The 22960-nt window shown below is 45.1% G+C and overlaps 1 protein-coding gene and 1 long non-coding RNA gene across 2 annotated transcripts in view; one reads left to right on the top strand and one right to left on the bottom strand.

The window, feature by feature from the left end:
• The first annotated feature begins 2796 nt into the window (after positions 1–2796).
• Positions 2797–22960, top strand: part of LOC146210082 (4-vinylphenol methyltransferase 2-like) — a 133603-nt gene continuing 113439 nt past the window's right edge. Inside the window, exons 1-2 of the mRNA XM_084587481.1 lie at positions 2797–3517; positions 19766–19931. Of these exons, the coding sequence (XP_084443607.1) occupies positions 2945–3517; positions 19766–19931 (739 nt within the window). The 5' untranslated portion in view covers positions 2797–2944. The remainder of the gene's footprint in view (positions 3518–19765; positions 19932–22960) is intronic.
• Positions 10775–12707, bottom strand: LOC146210084 (uncharacterized). The gene is made up of 3 exons (XR_014703509.1): positions 12471–12707; positions 12313–12387; positions 10775–11744 (listed from the first exon to the last, which is right to left on the bottom strand). It is a non-coding gene; the product is annotated as an uncharacterized LOC146210084 (long non-coding RNA).

Here is a 22960-nt window from a genome sequence, read left to right as displayed (position 1 = left end):
TTACAGCCACCGCAATCACCCGATTCTATCATGCCCCTCTCCTTCCGTTCCCTCGCAAAGGCTTTTCACTCTCCTGCCCGAGGTCGTCTAGCCTCCGCAATACAAATTCCCCTTCCTCCTCCGCGTTTGGCGGGAGGTGGGGTGTGGCTCTCCGCGAGCGCGAAAAAAAAAAACGGTCGAGGGAGCGCGCGCCACTGGATTCAGTCTGGTCATGGCGAGAGAAAAGCGCGCTGCGAGCGGTAGACACCCATCCTTCTCCCGTCAGTCAGAGGGACGGACCAATGGACATCGTTCGCGGTGCGTGCGTCATTGCCGTGGCCCGTCGGGTCAGCGCAGGAAACGGGGAAGCTGGCTTCCCAGAGGAGAGCATGAGAGAGCTTTGAATTGTATTTTCGATGCTTTGCGGCGCGCGTGTCACTGTAGCATTTTGCACAGACTATCTCCGGTACCTGATCGAAACACTGGGCTCCTTTGCTTAGAAGGGCCTTCCCTGGACAGTGGCCCTTTAAACGCTGTCTTTTCAATGCGCAAATGTTTGGCATTTACAAGGTTAGAAAAGTGTTAGACGCCTTTAGTTTCGTGGGAAAGAAGGCGCATTACATCACGTTAGCTACGTGCGCTTACAATGAACGGCATACTATTGGTCCGAAGCACTATAGCAAATTAGCCGCCAACTTGACCAGCCTTTGGGTTCTGAATGGTAAATAAAAAGATTTGACTCAATGGTGCAGACTTGAAAACCATTTTGTTACTAAATGGCAGGCGTAATATGATGCCACAACAGCTTCTCCTTAGAGTAGATGGGTACAGATTTTCAAAAAAGTTGTAAACATCTTCTGCTGGTGTAGGTTGCTGAGCACTTGAACTTGCGATGAAGGGCATACCACTGTACGGATCTCTACGGCCAAACAGCCTCTTAAATTGCAAGGAAAATTTTAGGACACAAGACACAAAGCAGCGTCATAATTCTGACAACATGTGCGTATTATTTTTCCCATCTTTTTTTCTTTTCTGAATTATGATTTAGGCAATGACGATGCCTCTCTGATTCTATCGCGTATGTACAGTACGGTGACGGCGAAGGACGCATTTTTGTCACAGCGTTACCGACAAGCGTAATAAATACACTCAAATGAGCCGCCTAAAGTTTCTGCCATTTTCGTATTTGCAAAAGAGACACGTAATTAGGTATTCGCTTTTCCTGTGGCAAAGAGAGCTTGCATTATTACGTCCCGCTGGACAAAAACATTGCTCAACCATTTCCTGAATAACCTGCTGCTATAAGCCTTGCAAAGAATGATCAGCTTCCTTTGTAGTACAGCGAGGCCTGAATATTACTTGTCAGTAACTCTGTTTAATCCGAGTCAAAGGGCGTGCACCCTGATTGCAGATATATATTGTCAACTTTCTGCGATTACCAGCGTCGACGGGCCGTCATCTAAGCAAACCATATATGCGTGATACAAAAAGTTGTAATAGAGAATTAATCTGATTTAAATAAAGTCTATTACGTGTATATTTTCTCTGTTCGAATCTAACAGAATAGTCCGACGGTCGTCACATATTTAAGCAATCCGTCTGTTGTCTCCAGACCAAAGGTCGGCAATAATGTTTTTGAAGCGAAAAGCTTCACTAGGCTAGTCGTCTCGCGTGTGCTCCGTCGTTAGAAACACATACAAAGCCCCGCTTTAACCAAGCTGTAGCCTTTGTGGCCTACAGGGGTAACGTGAATGCAATGGTCCTGGCAGGCTGACATAACCGTCCCATGTGAAACGAGAGACCCAAGTTGGCAGCTCCTGCCACAGCACACAGCGACGAGCGGTTAGTATTGCTTTCGCAATAAAAGCCACAGCTGTGCATGCGCAAACCACGTGACGTCACAGGAGCCGCCTCAACCGCCACCGCGGCTCCGCCGGTTGACCTTTAGCCGGTGCCGTGCGCTTTCACCGGGCTGTGTTTATGTCTATACAGAAGGTGACAATGATGTGGAATAAAGTTTAATCTTATGTGATGTACGGATGTAATCAATGTTTCAGAGTGATGATAAGCCATGGAATATCTATAAAGTGCAACCGTCAACAACAAGGTAAGCCACGACTACGCCAAGGAACCACAAGCTAAGCCATGGCATCGCCGAAGCTTTTCGCTTCTGACATCCAGGCTTAACCAAGCTAGGGCACCACCAATTTTTTACATTCTTTCAGTAATAGTGAGCGCTAAGGAAAAGGCTGAGATTTGAATGAAAAATGTGGATCATTATCTCTACCTAACATTTGCTGAAAACTATATAAGTAAATAACGCGTTATTTGTATCTCCTGCATAAATTGTTTTAAGGTTCTTTTTTTGTATACTCATTTTTGTGCAATAAACGAAAACTTTCATTCTTTCAAACAATCGCAAAATGTGTACATTGGAAGACAGATAATGAAAGAAGTTACAACATTGAATAAATGCCGGACGCTTTGCGTTTGGAAGTGCCCAGTTCCAAAAAATGTGCTGTGCAGAAAATCGCACCTTTCTGACAATTTCCTTTCATAGTGGCTCAATTCAGTGTTTTCCTTTCCTGAAAAGAGGACTGCCTCATCCGCTTCGTTTCCCTTGCCATCACTATCAGTTTTGTGGAACACGACGTTCGTAGCCTTGACACGCGTCGCTGGATTTCATACACCCAAACTTTTGACGCCCCGCGCGAATTGCTCAAACAATCGCCCTGGGCGACACCTCACTGATAAGATAATTCTAGCCGTGGATGCATTGTTTAACCTTATCGACACTCTTGGCCAGTCAACCGAGAAGGAAGCAGCTCTGCAACCAAGCTAGCTCCCCATTGGCTCCAGAACTCGCTTAACAGTCACGACAAGCCGCAGCAAGGTGTGCCTGTTCTGTGCAGCAACTGTTTAGTTTGATTGCTTCACTTTACAACATCGGGTGCCCGCCGCGATCATGCCTCTGCATAATACCGTGTGCTCCAACGTCGAAAGAAAAACCATCTCCCAGAATTCAGCACGGACCCACTGCAATCTGGACACTTTGGGTTTCGCCAGTCTGAGAGTCAACTCATTCCGTGAAAATATCAAGGCGCTGGAATATGCTAAATTAAAGAGGCTATCCGATTCCCAGGGCCAGTACCTTGACTTGGGCTGTGGGCCTGCCGACTTTCTTGCTGAAGAATTGCTACCACGTCTGCGACCATGCAAGCGCGTCGTGGCCGTTGATATATCTGCTGAGATGCTCGAATATGCCTCGACACACCACCAGCAACCAGAAGTATGCTATGAGCTACTAGATATAGAGCATGGTGACCCTAAAACCATCCTGGAAAACTATGGCCATTTCGACCACATTTACGCGTTCCTGACGCTACACTTCGTGTCGGACATGGAGAAAGCTTACCGCAATATTTATTGCCTACTTAAAGAAGGTGGAGACTGCCTGTCCGTTAACTTTGCCCGGACAGGAATAACAGACGCTTGGCACCAGGTCTACAAGATGGAGTCGTGGGCAGACCTCATTCCCGTAAGTCCGCTTTGTATAGTAGCTAGATGTCTAGACCTCTCGTTCTCTCTAAAGTTTTTCAAAGTTCTTACTGAAAAGTCATTAGAACGGCAACCTCGATAACAAAGGGATATGCCGGTAAAAACAAACACATAGCTCTGGTGTACAATCGTATTAACATTTTCTCAAGTCAAAACTTGATAGTAATTTTTTGCAAGCACATGGACATCCCGGTTACCAACTGCTGTTTTCACTGATTCCAGCCTGGAAGCAGAACAAATTGAAGGAAAAAAAAAACAAAAACAAAACTCGATGCCTCCTCTTTATATCACCATTATCTGTGCAGGCAAGCAATTCCCTCCAGTGTAGCGAGGGGAACTCCTGCCCTTCTGAGTGACGCAAGCAGGACACACGTTGTTTTCTGGACAGCACGTAATATAGTAATTTATGTCTTCCCGCTAAAAGCATAATGTAGACTGTGGTGACATTTGAGGATCTTGTATTCAATCTACAGAGCGAGCAGAACTCGTGCGACTGTGGTGCGTCTCATGGTTCAACTGAGTTCGTATAGTACGCGCTCTGGTGTGGTTGGGCACGATTTTCTTGAAGAAGCTTCCTTCATTCTGAAGGATGGATCAGCAAATACGTCATCATGATAACAGTTTTCCGCCACTTTGTTACCAGGACATTAACATGCGAATGGACCAATTGAAACGCAAAAAGAAGCCTTTTCTGTGTAATATTTGTACCAAGTGAAAAGAAAAAAAAAGAGTTATCGTAGTGGTCGGGAACCCAGGATATGATTCGGAATGTGTCAAGATGAGAACAGCGTGAAAAAAGATTGATATTGTCTGGCCCAGTTCTGCCCTGGTGGAGACACGACCGTAGGACGGACTGCGTATACCATCATACTTGTGCACCTGCTTTACACTCAAGGCCCTAATTCTACCTATTAATTCGGGGAATTGGTTTGCTTTTCGCCGCTTAACATCACAAAGCGACCTAGGCTATGAGAGATGTAGTGAGGGCTCGGAAATTTTGACTATCTGGGGTTCTTTAACGCGCACTGGCATCGCACAGCACACGGGCGCCTAGCTTTTCGTATCCTCCGAGAAGCAGCCGCCGGAGGCGGGATTTTGTCCCGCCTCCTTGGGCACAGTCGTCGAGCACGCTAGCCACTGCGCCACCCCGACGGGGTGGAGTGACAAAAAATAATAATCAAGAATTAACGTTCGTTCAACTGCTGGTGAATTACTTAGATCTTATGGAAAAGAAAAAATAATTTATTTCTGTTAGCTTGAATCGTGCTTAGCTGCTAATAAATCAATGTTTTATTTTCAAATAATTGCAACGGCTCGAATACGCCTTCGTTAAGGGGAAGACTTATATTCTTACGCTTTAAACAAGTCGAGGTAGTTTTTAAGAAACTGCCAATAATTGCTTACATTGTTTGTGATGCAATCGTCACAACTAACTAAAACAGAGTAGTTCTGCGTGGTTAGGGCCCATTTTTTACTTATGGCAATAACTTCAATATCTGATTCGTGGGTTCTTTACAGAAGCATCACTAAGATTTGGGACAACAGATAAAGAAATAAATTTACGTGCACGCATGCAAACCGTTCAATGAGTTCTCGCGTTATATATATTCTCTCAGCACAGTGACGTCATCGAAAGCATAAGAGCTTGTTCTCATTTCGTGTCGTTCAAATCATTTAGCATGCCTTCAAAGCTTTCCAGCAGTCAGATGTATGCTAAACCTCCTCACATTCTGTTTCATCTAGTTCCAGTGGCTGAAAAAATAGTTTACACTAGTATAGTTCGTAAAGAGTGGTATAGTCGAAGGTTCCGAGGCCGTAGAATCTGCTTCTAGTCTGGATAGTCGGGCACTTGAGATGCCAATAAAATATCAATTAACTGAGAGGTTAGAACAATGCTTATTCTAACTTCCACACGTATTTTGAGATCTCGGGGCTTCGTACTTGCCTGACTATACTGCTCAGAAGCATACCCTGTGGCCTGGGAACATTTGAATACCCCTGTACTTGACATTTTCACGTCCCATGTTGAATATCAAGTTCCTCACCTTGCAATGTCTTATATGCTGATCCATAGCTCTGCGAGCTCTTCACTTAGATCACGTGCTCTGAACTATTTCGAAGCCTACGCAGCGATCGCACGTACTCGACGAACTGGCTGATGATTCTCATTCCGTTCATTTCTGCTGGGATGGTGGGAAATGAGGCGAAATTAAATGGTGTGGAATACATTATTTACTTATATTACAGCAGTGGTGTATAGGTAAGGCTCACGTGCTTTGAATCGCTTTCCCTGTAGTTATCTGTGCGTCAATGTAACTGCTTAATCGAGTGACCTGATGCAAACATACTCCCTCACTAGAAGAGAATTTGGCCACCCTGGTGTAGTAATTGGTCACAACCTCCATGAATACTAGAATATAGCCCCGACCCTCAGCGGCTACAGATGAACTAACCACGCAGCGGAAGGCGCAAGAAACAAGCCGCCATGGGAAACCACCGTTTAACACCTATTAAGGGAAGTTTAGCTGTAGGGACTAGCGCGCATGAAATGGAATGTCATAGGGCTTGGTGAGGCAAATGAGGAATATACTGTCACGCGGTGATGACAAGGCACCAAAACAGAAATCAACTCGTTATTGGACCCGCGAAAGAGCTAAACAACTCGGTTCTCTTGCATTCAAAATACCTGCCGTCCACGCAGCGAGGAAACAGCTAGTCGCAAACGGCCGGGAACATTGTCGACATCTTGGAGATACATCTACGAAGAAAATTATCAAGCGTCTTCTCGCGACAACCGAGAGACGCGCTAAAATAACAGTGATAAGGCCGGCGGCTGTCGAAAGAGAATAAAGATTTGAATAGTTCGCGGCATTCCCCCCCTTAAAGAGGCTTACAATACACATAAAGGCAAACAAAATACGAGAAATTAAAATACCTAGGGCATTTGGCGCGCGTAATAAGGCTTTAGGAGCACCACATGAACGATTTCTGGGCGCGCTCTGCGCCCCTGGGATCTGGTCACGCCGTCGGGTATGGCTTCCTAATAACCTTCATAACCTAGTGTTTTTGCTTATTAAATGTAAAAGTTATAATTAATTAATCAATGCGTAAATATTACAGCTTTTGTTTTCGCGCTATATATCTGCAGGTAATTTTTATTACTGCATTCATACGCTTCTCAAGAGTAACGTTTGCTACCTGACACAGTTCACTGGGATCCTCAGACTATGCAAAAACACTAGTGTCATCTGCGTAGATGATAAATTGTGATTGCCTGGTTAGGTTCACTATATCATTGATATAAAAGTTGAATAGCAGTGGCCTTAATATACTTCCCCCAGGGACACCTGCGTTCGAACTCTGTAAAGGAGAAAAATTCTCTTTTATAACCACGCTTTGTTTTCTATTCGTAAGGCGAGATTTTAGTAACGTAAAGGCAAAACCTCGCAAACAGTAGTGCTGTGATTTTTAAAACATTGTTTCGTGATTACATCAAGGCCACTTGAAGGACAAATACAGCGTCACACGCGGACCTGCTATACCTAGCGTTGTGAAGCTTTCGCTACCATTTTAAATTGGTTTATAAGAAAGGAAAGACACAGTATTTGTCCAAGTCACGTGAAGGAGAAAACCGCGCATACCTGAAGGCTTGAACTACCTGGCGTAGTAATCTATGCTCAGGGCGAGGGTCTTGCGCCGTGTACGATTTGTGCACCTACAGATAGGTGGAGGGCTATCGTATTTTGGCTTGGGCGCCAGATTCCTCCAATGCAAACACAGCGCCAAGGTAATCTATAGTTTGAAGGTATACACTATGCTTACACTAAAGCGGAAAGAAATTATACTAAAAGCATTTGAAGACAAAGAAATAGTGGTTGGCATATATATAGACTTCTCGAAAGCGTTTGACCGTCTTAATCATCAAACATTGTTAAAAAAGCTTGAAATATATGGACCGAGAGGGACAGCTTTATCACTCACAAAATCACATCTTCAACACTGAATGCAAATTGTTTCAGTAGGTGACAGCTTATCATCCTGCAGACCAGTCAATACGGGCGTACCTCAATGGAGTACTCTTGGCCCTCTCCTGTTTAATCTCTATGTATATGACATCACTACAGTTACCCATATTCCACAATACGTATCGTATGCAGATGACACTACCCTATTATTTCGAAACAATAACTTTTAGATATTAGAGGCAGAAATTAATAATGCCCTTCAAGACCAGCAAAAATGGAGTAAAGCAAACCCCCTAGAGATTAACGTTAAGAAAAGAAAGGATGTCATTTTTACTCCCAGGCAATCCCCAATACCATATGCTTTAAATATCACATTAGGGTTTGAAGCAATAGAAATTGTCGACACAGTTAAAACTTTGGGATTATATCTGCACAAGAATGTCATGGGACAATCATGTTAACTATATTATAACAAAAATATCGAAATCTGTCGGAATTTTGTCGAAATTCCGCTTCTTTTTACCACAAGCACTGAAACTACGGATATACGACTCATTATTTTTTTCTCATATTAGTTATTGCTTTCTTGTATGGGGGACAGCAACCCTGACCCATCTGAATCGTGTACATATACTACAAAAGAAGTCGATTCGTCACATCTTAAGGGTCGACTCACAAGCTCACACTGCCGAATATTTTACTCGACTTAATATAATAAATGTACATAGTTTATATTTATACACGCTGGCCAAAAGATATAAACAACAGCTCCACAATAACCAGCAAGAACTTAAGTCAATAGAATAATTAAGTACGTCAACAAGCCTTCGTGACTCGCGTTTTTCACAACCATGGAGAATTCCCTTTTCAACCACCGCTTTAGGCCAACAAATGCTTAGTCACTCTTTACCAACTTTACTGAACAATCTTCACAGCAGACAAATTGACATTAACTGTGCTAAGATTGCTATGCTAAAACTTTTTCTAGATGAGCAATTATTGAGACAGTAATTGTATGAAAACTGTAGGAATTGTACAGTTTTGTATTGGTTTATCTGATTGAATATACTGCTGCTTTTTTTTCTATTACTGTACCTAGAATCGTATAAATGCAAAAGTGATGTGCGAATTACTTTATTTGGTTTGCCTTGTGCAATTTGCAATTTTGTTTTCTTCTGTACTTATAAATCTGCTTACTGTTAACCGTGTTAAATATAACCGTGTCGTTAACGTATGCAATGTAAAGGGGGCTCGAACGCCCTCCCTCCCTCCAAAACAAACAAACATGCAACGTTACTTTCGAGGGCATCTCCAGTAGGGCATTGAAAATGACCGGATATAGTCCGCTTGTTGTCGTCGGTGACTTCAAATCTGCGTGCAGATTGTGGGGAACAGAGAGGAGGCCAGGGGACGCAAGTTAGAGAAACGTATGTCCACCCTAAGAATCACCTAGCATGCAGACCCAGCCTACCCCACCTGCTTCGGAAATTCAGTCACTAGGGACACGTGTCCTGACTTGACCATTACTAAACAAACAGCACGCTGAATGGACCAACATGAGTCACACGTTAGGGAGTGACCCCATAAGTTTCAAGACCGTAGCGCATACCAAACTCCTAAAACGTCCACACACACAATCCAAACTTGCCAACAAACATGCTTTTCGCATGGGTCTCGGCCTGGGCGCAAGACATCACAACTGTACATCCTCATTAGACACAACAGAATACATGCAGGCTGTGTACCTTCTTCCTCTTTCGGAAGCCCGTAGGTGCCTCGCAAGATGATGCAAAAGGCAGAAACACAATCGCACCCTTCGCAGACGAATTAAAGACATTACACAAAAAGCGCAGAGTACGCCTCGCACCTTGCAGACTATTGGGTCGACAGATGTAATATGGCTGCGCGACAAATGTCGCAGAAAAATGCATGACGCCTTTTCCTCAGTCTGATTGACCCTACACAAACGCGGGGATTAACTCAACAGCAACTCCACATTCATAACTTCCAAGGGACCGCAACACAGCTAGCGGAGATGCTTAGGGATAAGTGTCTCTGCCGATAGCAGGACTCGCATAGGCCAGAATACTTCTATGCGGGCAGAGCAAATCCGGAGCTGGATGCAGCATTTCAGCAGCACGAACTCAAAGTGGCTCTTGCAAACATGAAGCGACGCACCACCCCTGGTATGGACCGCATCACGGTCAAACGTATGAAGAACCTACCAGACGCTTTCATTGTTAATATAAACAGCGGGAACAGGAAGACACATGACCAGATAAAAGGAATCCACAGGACAAGCGCTGACTGACAACTCAGCCTCAGCCAGGGCCCAGATAACAACCAATATGACGAAAATGAAGCATTCACTTTGAAACAACCCCTGTGTTCACCTGCTAAACAAAAAGTCACTCAAAAAAGAAATCGCTTTGCTTGAAAGAGCAAGAGAAGTCTTGCTGACGCACTTAATGTCCCTTGAAATAAAATATGCTTCAACTAGTTCTCTCGTCAACAAAGTTGATGAGAGAACTAGTTGAAGTCTGATAGCCCTGCCTCACAATGACCGAGTAATACTAGCTCTCGACCTCAAAGGGCCTTTTAACAACACAGTACCATACTGGAACACCTCAGTGCCACGAACTGTGCTCCCAATACATTATATCAGACTCTCTTACAGACAGAGCCATTCGCTTGCAAACCGATATGGTGCGGTATTGCTGTCTCTACTTAGCGATAATGCACCTCCTGGCGCATGTGAGAGGAGCACTGACAACGCTGGAAAAAGTACGCATCTCGATGAAGCGCGTTGTTCCGAGACGTCGTAGGCCGAAACCAGCTTCAAGTTCGACTTGCAGCGCCTTTGCACACGCGATTACAGCACATTTCACTTATTCAATGCTCCCGGCAGCACCTCAGACTCCACTTCTCCCCACAGAGCTTCTTTAACTTATTTTATGCGGTTTGCGGCTGGCGAGCCCCAGCGAGTGGCGCCGCTACACCGCGGCAATGAATCTTTCCTTGTCGATCGACCGACTGTACGCACATCACTACGCTCGCAGCCACAGAGAAAGGGATAGGGTAAAGAGCGGACACTTCCATAGGGTCCAGCGGCCCAATTGACTGTCGCACCAAGCGGCTGATGCTTAACGCACATCCGCTTTCGGTTCAAGGCGCGCAGTTTGAATGCTGAAACATGCTGCGTCATTAACGCAGTTGCGTGAAAGCCTTGGCCAAACAGCAGTATTTGCAGGAAAGATGCCAGGAGCTCTGTGAAATAAACATTTATTTTGCTTCATACAAAAACAAAACAGATACAATTTTGTCAGTTTGATGCACGAAAGCAGCCAGGGAGACAAGACAAAACGTTGGATACATCAGCCCACGTTTACACTCAAGGCAAGGGAAAATCATAGGTAGACATGTAGCATTACATGCAGATATAAAAAGTATGGAAAATGATACACAAGAAAATAGACATACACTATGCTCAAAATATATTCGTCGATCCCTCACAACAACCTGTATTTTATTTTAAACACAGATTTCAAGCAAATATACTTCAAGTAGTCATGGGTATTCCGCCACAGACACATTGCTTTCAGCTTAAATGCACACTCTTCCCCATACAAGCATGTGTTTTTGGATACGACCTTCGCAGCAAAATTCCAGCAGACGATCACTTCTTTCATCTACAGCATTACCTTTTTCAGAAAGTTGGAAGGGTTCCTAATCACGAATATTCTGTAAACCCGACATAAGCTGGAAAACATTGACTCATGCTACAAAGTGCCTTGTATTCATTTAACAATGGTAATGTAACTAGCACTTGTTAAATTCATAGCCAGAATGCTCAACAGTGTCAATATAAGAATGGTTCATCTATTATGCGCGTCTTTATAGCCTAGGTCTCTTTAGGAATGTAAACAGAAAGCAATCAAGCTTACATTGAAATATTCTCGGATGGTCAATTTGTTGGAATAGGAAAATATGTGCTGACATTAATATTTCAGGAAACAATTCGGACTTTTATTTCGTGCCTTTTAACACATTTTTCATGTTAAATAATTATATTGTTTTAGAAATACCTGATGTGCACAATAAATCGAGTGAAATGGCTAGCCGAAAGTGAAAGCTCAAACCTATCGACTCCTGCAATGCGGGACATTGCTCCGGACCTCTTGCATGTGTGCTGCAATTGTCTCACCAGGGCACACAGCAGAGACTGCCGAATCCTGTTACCAGCTGAAAAATGTACAGTTGGAATAGATGTCATCGTGGTACACGTTTTACTGACACTGTGTAAACAGATGAAACGCGAGAAATCTGTAAAGAAATAAAGTTACGAATATTGGTCAATGATTTATCGAACCATGCGTGGATACCCACGTAAAATATACAAATCAAGCTCTCCAGATTTTGTGCGGTACCTTTTTTTCCTGCCCTCTTAACAATAAAGGTCCCGTACATACCACGCGAGAACGCCCGTTTTTAACACATTAACCTACTCTCGATGTTCAGATTTCACGCGGCCAACACATCACCTATAAGAGATTGAGCACTGGTGAGGGCCATAAAAAACACCCCAACACGTAAAACTCAACGAAAAACCACGCAAAAGTAACCACTAGGCAAAGCAAGCAAAGAGCGTCAGGCGCGGGTTCGCTCTCTTCTAACTGCGCAGTAACCGGCGAGCACTTGTTGCGCCATTACCGAGACCATATTGGCCTTCCCTTCACAACCGCGCCAGCCAGAGTGCCGAGCTTAACTGCTTGAAAGGCGGCGTAGTTTGCAAACAGAAACAATTTCTCACCTTGCCTTTGCTGAAAGCTGCGGGGTGTCACGAACTGGTCGACCCATGACGTGCGCACCGGCACCTGATCACGAGCTGCGCAATTCAAGAAACCGGCAGGCGCGGTCAGCATAAACTGCTCGAAATGAAATGTTTTAAGCCAGAATAACGCTCCTCACCTTGCCGTCCTGACAAACTGCAGTAGTTCCGCTTCGAAGAGCAAGGAAGCCGCAGTTAGTCCTCACGAACACGCACGCAACACGCGTAGACAGCCCTGCCATTGCGCAATTTGCTTCTGTCTGCGCCGGCAGCACCCGCGCGCTCGGCGCGACAAATGCTGGTGGCGCCATTCATTTCATGGTGCCGGGGGCTTATACTAACGTTATCAGTCATGCGTCATTTCTTGGGGCCAGATTTCGCAGAGTGTCCGCTCTTTACCGAATTTCTTTCTCTATGCCGCAGCCGCCGCAGCACCGATGCCAAAAAAAAAGAAAAAGAGAAGAGAGAGATCGCGGAGACGGCGCGAAAGGCATCCTCTGATTGGTGCACGCCAGCCAATAACCGGCGAGTCTCCTCGCGCCGCGGAAATATCTGCTTCGGCTGCAGTCCGCGAGTTCGTGCTGTTGGAAAAGGAACATGATGCAGAAGGTTGCAATGAAATGTAAGGCCACTGCACCGCGCACGCAACATGTGGGTGCGTACTGAAGACTTGGTGAGCAGCAGTTATGGTCGAGAACAGAAAAGCTGTCATTCGTAAAATTGATACAAAACCTACTCTTACAACATAGAGGTCAGGAAATGCAGGCTAACCGAACCTATCTGAAAATGCATTTCTACGGTGAGTGGAATAACAGCCACTAACCTAACAATATTCCTCAAAAGCACTGAACAGCTGAAGCAATGAAGCTTGCAGCATAATAAAGCATTTCTCACTTTACCGTTGTCCCGTTAAATGCAACGCAACACCACGCAAAACTAGCCGCTCGCAAAACCGCGGCCTGGCCTCATCGCGACTGCTGAGCACGCGATGTTGGCTTGCCCTTCATACGCGACATTGTGAAGCGCAGACCGCCGTGCTAAGCTGAACTGCCCGAAATGCCTCGCAGTTTGACAAGAATGAAACATTTCTCACCTTGCGGTTGCCCTGTTAAACGCGACACCACGCAAAACTAGCCGTTCGCAAAACCGCCTCACGCCATGTCATGTCACCGCGGCCAGCACGCCTTGGCATGCCTGTTAGCTTGCCCTTCACGCGCGACTTTGAAGCGCAGTCGCCGCCGTACTGAGCTAAACGGCCTGAAATACTGCGCAGTTTGACAAGAAAGCCAAGAATGCAACATTTCTCACCTTACCGTCGCCCTGTTAAACGCGACACTTAGGAAAACTAGCCGTTCGGCAAACCGCCTCAGGCCTGGCCGCACCGACCGGCTAATACGCCATGTTGCCGCAACGGCGTGCCTTGGTGCCTTCATATGCCACTTTATCTAGCGTGCTAAGATAAACTGTTCGAAATGCAGCTCAGTTTCGCAAGAATACAACATATTAAACCCCGCCGCGGTTGGAAACTGCCGGAGCGTCAAGAACTGCGCCTGAACAGCCGTTCGCGAGCTGCGAAACTTAATTGGTGCAGCGTAGTTCAGCAAAAAACGTTGCTAACCTTGACGTTGTTCCAAACCGCAGTCGCTCCACGTAGGAGCTAATGAGAGATAAAAATATGCGGTCTGTGCCTCACAGTCGCGGCGAGGCACGAGCAGAGAACCGCTCGCTCTCTTCGACAACTTTATGCCGTCTGCTCCGGCGGGCTACCGCTGCATCGAGTGCCGTCGCGCGCCCGTCCGCGCATGTCAGCGCTGGTGCGCCATCCATCAATCGGTTGCAGCGCAACAAGTTGCGCGACATTTGCTGGGGCCCGTTTTCACCGAGTGTCTGCTCTTTACCAATCTCTTTCTCTATGATACGGTGGCCTCCAATGTGCCCCCACCAAATCGCAGTTCCTCCACATTAAGCCATCACCTAAAGATAACACAAATATTTTTTCATCTTTATCTACCGGACCTATCAAAGAGGCACCGGAAGTACGAATTCTAGGATTATACATCCATCAGCAACTGCGGCTGGTCACACACTGAACAAACGCCTCAAGATTGGAGACCAAGTGGGCCGTATGTTGCCCCGCGTCTTGAACAAAAAGGGGGCTTACGAAGCAAAGATGCCTTACGACTGGCACATGCTTTCGTCATCAGTAGAATACTGCACTCAGTACCCTACATTCACCTGTGCAAACACGAAAACTATAACATAGAAGTCATCATACTAAAACTGATAAACAGTACACTAGACCCCCAATAACTACATCGAACACTCGCCTTATGACACTAGAGGCCGGTAATCAACACATTTCAGGAACCTATCAACACCTCCCAAACCAGCACACACAATTAACCCAAACAAGCTCTGCTCAGACACTGCTTTAGAGGCTACATAATGTGCTCAACCCCCGCCATTGCGCAAGATGTAGAGGTAATCGGGGAAGTGCGATGCAGTGACCACAGGATGGTGAGGTCCCGAATTAGCCTAAGTCTGAAGAAGGAATGCAACAGATTAGTAAGAAAGAAACCCATCAACGAATTAGCACTGAGGGGGAGGGCAGAAGAATTCAGGATCTCGCTACAGACTAGATATTCAGCTCTAACGAAGGATGGCGACATTACCCTAGAGGCAAGGAACAATAATTTCAGAGATATCATTACTAAGTGTGCGGTAGAAGTAGGCGGTAGGTTAGTTAGAGGGTATACCGGTAAGCTGTCTAAGGAGACAAAATATTTGATTAAGAAACGCCAGAGTATAAAAGCTTCCAATACAACAGACCAGATCGAATTGGCCGTGATATCAAAGCTAATCAATAAGCGCAACGTGGCCGATATAACAAAGTATAACATGGAGAAAATTGAGCATGCTGTAAAGAAAGGGGAAGCCTTAAAGCGGTAAAGAAGAAATTAGGCATAGGCAAAAAATCAGATGTATGCGATAAGGGACAAGGCGGGCAACTTCATCACGAATATGGACAGGAAAGTCAAAGTAGCCGAGGAGTTCTATACGGATCTCTACAGTAGCCAAAGTAGTCAGGACCGTAACGATATTAGCGGCCGGGAAAAACAGTCAGACGTTGCACCAGTGACAAAGGACGAGGTCAAGAAAGCATTCGAAACTATGAAAAGGGGGAAATCGGCTGGAGAGGATCAGATAACTACAGATTTGCTAAAAGACGGGGGGGGGGGGGGGATATGGTGCTAGAAAAACTGGCCACCCTGTGTACGCATTGCCTGGTGTCATCCACGGTACCGGAACCATGGAAGAATGCAAACATTGTCCTCATTCATAAGAAAGGGGACTCTAAGGACCTCAAAAATCACAGACCAATCAGCCTACTGTCTGTTACGTATAAGGTATTTACTGAGGTAATCGCTAATAGAATCAGGACAACCTTAGACTGCAATCAAGCAAAGGATCAAGCAGGTTTTCGGAAACGGTGCTTTACTATCGATCATATCCATACCATCAATCAGATGATAGAAAAATGCTCGGAATATCATCATCATCAGCCTGACTATACCCACTGCAGGGCGAAGGCCTCTCCCATATTTCTCCACTTAACCCGGTTCTGTGCTAGCTGCATCCACTTGACCCCTGCAAACTTCTTAATCTCATCCGCCCACCTAACTTTCTGCCGCCCCCTGCTACGCTTTCCTTCCCTTGGAATCCAGTTGGTTACCCTAAGCGACCATCGGTTATCCTCTCTTCGCACTACATGTCCTGCCCATGTCCATTTCTTCTTCTTAATGTCCACTAGAATGTCGGTAACTTGAGTTATTTCTCTGACCCACTCTGCACGCTTCCTATCTCTTAATGTTACCCCTACCATTTTTCGTTCCATAGCCCTGTGGGTTGTCCTCAACTTAAGTAGAACTCTCTTGGTTAGCCTCCACGTTTCAGCGCCATAGGTGAGTACAGGTAAGATGCAAGTGTTATATACTTTCCTCTTTAGCGATACCGGTAAGCTGCTAGACATAATCTGCGAGTGCTTGCCAAATGCGCTCCATCCCAATCTTATTCTTCTTGTTATTTCCTTTTCATGGTCCGGATCTGCGGTTACTACCTGTCCTAAGTAGACATATTCGCCTACTACTTCCAGTACTTCGCTACCTAATGTAAACTGCTGTTCCTTCCCGAGGCTGTTGAACATTACCTTAGTCTTCTGCATATTGATTTTCAAGCCTACCTTTCTACTTTTCCTGTCTAGCATTTTTTGTAGTTCATCTCCCGCGCTGCTTATCAAGGCAATGTCATCAGCAAATCGCAGAGTACTGATGTATTCTCCATCTACCCTTATCCCTAACTGCCCCCATTCCAAGTCTCTGAATACTTCCTGTAAGCAAGCTGTGAATAGTACTGGGGAGATTGTGTCTCCTTGCCTAACACCTTTCTTTATGGGAATTTTGTTACTTTCTCGGAATATAACCAGCCCTTATACATAGCATTCATCGATTACGAAAAGCATTTGACTCAGTTGAAACATCGGCGGTGATGCAGGCATTGCGAAATCAGGGGGTAGACGAGCCGCGCGTGAAAGTGGTTGCACAGCAACCATAGTTCTGCATAAAGAAAAATGTTAGGCAAGGAGACACAATCTCCCCAGAACTATTCACAGCTTGCTTAGAGGAGGTATTCAGAGACTTGGAATGGGAGCAGTTAGGGCTAAGGGTAAATGGAGAATACCTCAGTAATCTGCGAATTGCTGATGACATTGCCTTGCTAAGCAACTCGGGGGATGAACTGCAAATAATGATTGATGACCTAGACGGGAAAAGTATAAAGGTAGGCTTGAAAATCAATATGCAGAAGACTAAGGTAATTTTCAACAGCCTCGGGAAATAACAGCAGTTTACATTAGGTAGCGAAGTACTGGAAGTAGTAGGCGAATATGTATACTTAGGACAGGTAGTAACCGCAGATCTGGACCATGAAGTGCCAATAACAAAAAGAATAAAATTGGGATGGAGCGCATTTAGCAAGCACTCGCAGAATATGACTAGCAGCTTACCGGTATGGCTCAAGAGGAAAGTATACAACAGTTGCATCTTACCTGTACTCACCTATGGCGCTGAAACGTGGAGGCTAACAAAGAGAGTTATACTTAAGTTGAGGACGACCCAGAGGGCTATGGAACGAAAAATGGTAGGGGTAACATTAAGAGATAGGAAGCGTGAATAGTAGGTCAGAGAAATAACTCAAGTTACCGACATTCTAGTGGAAATTAAGAAGAATAGGCATGGGCAGGACATGTAGGGCGAAGAGAGGATAACCGATGGTCGCTTGGGGTAACAAACTGGATTCCAAGGGAATAAAAGCGTAGCAGGGGGCGGCAGGAAGTTAGGTGGGCGGATGAGGTTAAGAAGTTCGCAGGGGTCAAGTGGATGCAGCTAGCACAGAACCGGGTTAAGTGGAGAAATATGGGAGAGGCCTTCGCCCTGCAGTGGGTTTGGTCAGGCTAATGATGATGATGATGATAAAACAGACTGTGCACATACAGGAGAGAGTGCGGGTACCCGAACTATGGCGGTGCGCCACACTAGTCCATCCTCTTCCTATGAAAATGGATAGAGGAGAACATGAAGGCCGAAGGACGGCGTGGACGCGTGTCCTCGAACGCCATTACGGCGGAAAAGACAGCGTGTATTATGTGGACATTGCCGGCCCAAACAGCAGGGGGTCGTACTTGGCTTCTGTAGTTCACCAGCTCCGACAGATGGATGGGCTCACATTCAGAGCAGCCCGACACAGGCGGAGGAAGTGGCCATAGCTTTGGCTGCTTCCAACTGCTCGTCTAAACATATTATTACGGATTCACGAGGGGCATGCCAGAACTACGAGGCCGGCTGAGTGACACCTCTGGCAGAACGAATACTGTGAGTGAGCATGAGGTAAGTAGATGCTCCAGACAAAACATATTATCTGGACTCCTTGTCACCAGGGTGTAGGGGGAAATGAGTGCAAGAATGCGGTTGCCCGGTCACCTACCTCCCGGGTACATCCCGCAGACTCCATGGAAGAGCATGAAGGCCATTTCCTCACCAGATTTAAAGAGATTATAGATTATTACAAAATAATCATCGCCTATGCCCTACACCCGTTAATGGGCTCGGGAAGGCGAACGAACGCGTCATCCTGCGACTTTTTTATACAATGTTATGCTTGGCTATTATAAAACTCTTGGACCCCATGGTTACCGGCACGTGCCAGCACTGTGGCGAGGTAGATGATACCTACCAGATGGTATGGTTCTGCCAGAAAAATTCAGCTTTTACCTCAACCATACGCGACGGGACTGAGAGGCGGCCCTGCTTGGCTGTTCAGGCCTTCAATCCCAAAGGCCTTGGTCTAGAGAGCCAGGACGGCGGCTTCGACCAATTCCCGGACTATACGGACACCATCTAGTATGTGGGTCCCCGTAGGGGGTCCAAACCTCTACTTTAAATTAAAGTTTTTACCACCACTACCATCACCGCCTGGCGTAGTGAAGCTTTCGCTTCAAAACAGGTGTTTTCTGGCATGCATGCCAGCCGCAACAAAGGCCGTCGAGTGTGCGTCTTGTTTGCTTCCGATATCTGTTTAGGTCCTCCGCGCTTCTTTTGCTGAAAAAGGGGGCCGTCAAAATGTTTAAAATTAGCTAGTAACGTGATGCGTCATGTTGCCGAAAAATGGCAACGTAAGTACTTTATCCGTTACCATTCCGAAATGGTAACGAGTACGCTACTATGTTACCGAAAAAAGTAACGCGTTGCCGGTAATGCTGTTAATTCTAACACGTTACCGTCAACACAGGTTAGAGGAATATGACTTGCAGTGAGTATAGGCCGACTGGTGATAATGGAGAGATTATGACGTGATTTGTTTCACAAATGTTATAAACAGAAAACGAAGTCTATAGATAAAATAATATGCTCTTTGCAGTTTACTGTCTCTAAGTCTCGTATGCCATCTTTGTTACTCTACGTCTGTGTTTGCTGATCGTTAGTGACCTATCACAGTTAATGTAGAAAGCCAATCCGACAATTACTGTGCACAATACTGGGTCATCACGTAAAGGAGAATGAGATATGAAGCAATGCAGCCGCATTATAACTGGTCTCGGATAGATTTGTCGCTGCATTGATTTCAAGTTTCATTCAGCATAACTTCATAATTTTTTCGCAATGCTGAAAAGTGAGAGAAAAATGCAGCTCTTGGCTGCCTCCTGTACTTCTGGCGGGAATTTTAAAACCGAGTGGGAAACATTGAAGGTGCGCGCTGCCTCTAATTGCTCGTAAAAACTGAAGAATCCTTTTTACGGCAACGTCGCAGAATATGCTTTCAATATTAAAGATTTTGTTGCCTCTGACTGCATTCAGCAAATACTGTCTTTGTTTACTGGCAGGACCCAAGTGAGGTGCTTTCCAGGCGCTTCCGATTCAACGAGCCAGTCGAGCACACAGTGTTGGAGGCTGAAGAGAGGAGCGCTGCTGAAGGAGCGGGCCTGGAGATGGTTTCCTTCACCACTTACCCGAGCGAGTGGACGTTCCCAACGGCCACTTCGTGGATGGGTAAGGCCTGCTAAAGTGGTTGCGGTCCCACAATGTGCGAACCGGTCATTCTTGGCATGCTACTTACTGGCTATTATGGTCCAAACGTATGCAAAAACGAAGCGAATGGCAGTCTCATTCATTTGATTTTGACACAGCGCTAAGAAGGCGACCAGTCTTTCTTTTTTCGATTTTCTTCGGGGGGAACCAGACTGTTACGTTCCCAATTATGCGCTTATTATATTCAAAATGTTGCCTTAGTGCTAGGCACGGGAAGAAAGATGATAGAGTGGTAGGACAGGTTCCAAGTGGTTCTTAATTTTAGATATCACACGATACTACAAACCTAGTGACGCGGAAACGTACAAAAAAGACGGTACGAAGAGACTTAAAACTGTTAAATGAAACAGTAACAATGTTTATATCTTGTTGTGTTGATCTGGAGTTACCGTATTTGATGCAGCCTTCCGTACATTCTTCCGTACTCGCAATGAACTTTTTATTTACTCATTTAAAAGACATTGTACTTCTAGACAAATTTTAAGTTCACCTTGAATGTTACCTTTTGGCATTTTTGACGCTTTGATTATAAGCACTTTTATCGGTGAATTACTCCACGATACACCTTATAACGCATTTAATTGCCGAATTTTATCTCCCTCTTCATTTGCTTTAATATTTTCACGATTATTTTTCAATCTTTTCCTCACCAATTCCCCTTCCTACATAGAGTAGCATGTCAGCAAAATTTAAAGGCCGACTAAAATATCTGTTCTTCATTAAAGGGTCTCTCTCTCTCTGTCTCTGTACATTCTTAATAATAAAGGTGAAACCTTGAAACTTCTTACGCCTGCTTTGTTCTCGACTTACCATCCATAATGCATCCGCCATAATTCTTAATGATCCGTCAAGTGGTGGAAGTCTCACAAATATATTCATTTGAATATTCCTCGAAAATTTTACATGCCTTTGTATGTTCTGAAGCCTTTCGGCTGCTGGCCCGATTATACTCGTAGATGCAAATTTCTCATAGCAATATGTAGTGAGCTACGTCTGTGCGCAGTCAGCCCAGAAATTATGGAGTGCCCCTCATTCTTTTGGTGATGCGTACACCTTGAGGGTAGCCGAATATATTGTTTGTTACAAGAGACTGCAATCTGCTAAATAATGCGAGCGTCGTTTTCCGCGTACCTAGTTTTAAGGGCTATATAGCAGTCGATTTACTTTTTTCTTGTTTGATTCAGGTTATGGGTTTTAACGTCCCAAAGTGAATCAGGCTAGGATGGACATCGTAGTGGAGAGCTCCTAGAGTTTCTACTGCCTGGAGGTCCTTAACGTACATCAACATCGCATATAGGTACCTTGCTTATCGCTTGTATTGAAAAGCGGCCGACATGGCCAGGATTTGATGCGTCCTTGCAGTTAGCATTAAAACGCCATAAGAATTTAGCTACCGCGGCCGCGTGCTTATCCCTTGTGGTTTCCTGAATCCTACTAAAACGCTATTGTGTTTGGTGCCAATCGTTTTTAGCCCTTATGATTTCTTATGCATTTAAGGCAAATGATTATCGCATTACTTCCATTTCTACTATTTTGAGACTTACCTCTTGTAATAATCACTTGAAGTGGTTTTTCTTCTACTGATACAAGCAGGATGCTCTGGAATCCATTCTAAAACAGCGCAAAAGAACAGGGACGAGAGAACGAAACGTTCTCTCGTCCCTGTTCTTTTGCGCTGTTTTAGAATGTATACATACCAACTCAGGCTTCTATTTTGGCAGATTCTGGAATCCACTTTGATTAAGTACTTCCACTTGCTGCTCACAATCTCGTATTGACAGGTCTTTTTTCGGTGATAATAAAATAAACAACATCTCTATCCTTTTAGCAGATTTTAGCTGGTTTGAATCGGGCGGCAATAGTAAACAAGCCTTTTTATTTTAAATTTTTTTATTACCCCAAATTCTCCCTTTCGTATTTGTATATATGAATGCCTAATAAAATTCTTGATCTGCTGCTGAACGTTGCAAGTAAATTCTAGTCGTTCGAACAATTTTACTATTTGAAAGTTCTTATTGTTACACTTTTCGCTATTGGAAGGTAACAAGAAACCATCCACATAGCAATGCCTTGAAAAAACATCCTGTTCCTCGAACGTCTCCTTTCAGAATTTTGTTTTCTTTTGTGACATAAATACTGCATTACACATTGTTACGGTGTAATAAGAAAGCAGTGTTTATTTACAGTGCTGATGTATCGGGACAAGATGAAGCCTTCTAGCCCCCCAGAAACCAGCGCTTCTTCTTTCTCTTCTGCCACACCATCACAATCCTTCATCGTCGTCAGTAGCGTGACATTTCCCCCCTACTCAGACGAAGCCCTCTGGGCGTGTTCGTGAGTCGTGCGAGGCTAACACGGCTTCAAGCTGGTAACATGACAGAGTTCGGTTTTGGTAAACCGACGACCCGATGCTGTCAGGCGGGCTATTGCATAAGTTAAATCACTGATGGGTTTGACAACCACATATGGGCCGCCATAGTGGGCCAAGAGTTTTTGATATGGACCGCGGTACCGAATTGGACGCCACAGCCAGACTAATTCACCTGTGGAGTACGTTACACGCCGGTGTCTGGCATCGTACCGTGCTTTTGGAACGTTCTTGTGAGGCACTAGACCGTAAGCGGGCGATTCTCCGAGCTTCTTCGGCTAGACAGAGGGTCTCAGCCAGGCAGGGATCTTCACGGCTTTAGAAGGGCAGGATAGTATCCAGGGAGTAGCCGGGCGGTCTGACATACAGCAGGAAGAATGGACTGTACCCAGTCGTGTCATGGGTGGAGGTAATAAACGCATACGTCATGAAGGGTAGTATAGTGTCCCAGTTCTTATGCCCTGCATCCACATACATAGCTAGCATGTTTATAAGCGTTCTGTTTACGCGCTCAGTCAAGCCATTTGTCTGGGGATGGCATGGCGTCGAGTGTCGGGAAGTTACGGCGCATAAATGCGTGAGTCCTTCAACAACATCAGCAGTGAATTGTCGGCCCCGATCA

The sequence above is a fragment of the Amblyomma maculatum genome, chromosome 1 (assembly GCF_055883805.1).
Source record: "Amblyomma maculatum isolate TAMU_Amacu chromosome 1, ASM5588380v1, whole genome shotgun sequence".
In the NCBI taxonomy this organism is placed as follows: domain Eukaryota; kingdom Metazoa; phylum Arthropoda; class Arachnida; order Ixodida; family Ixodidae; genus Amblyomma; species Amblyomma maculatum.
The sequence above is the reverse complement of the archived record's forward strand: the minus strand, read 5'-3'. Positions and strand labels throughout refer to the sequence as shown.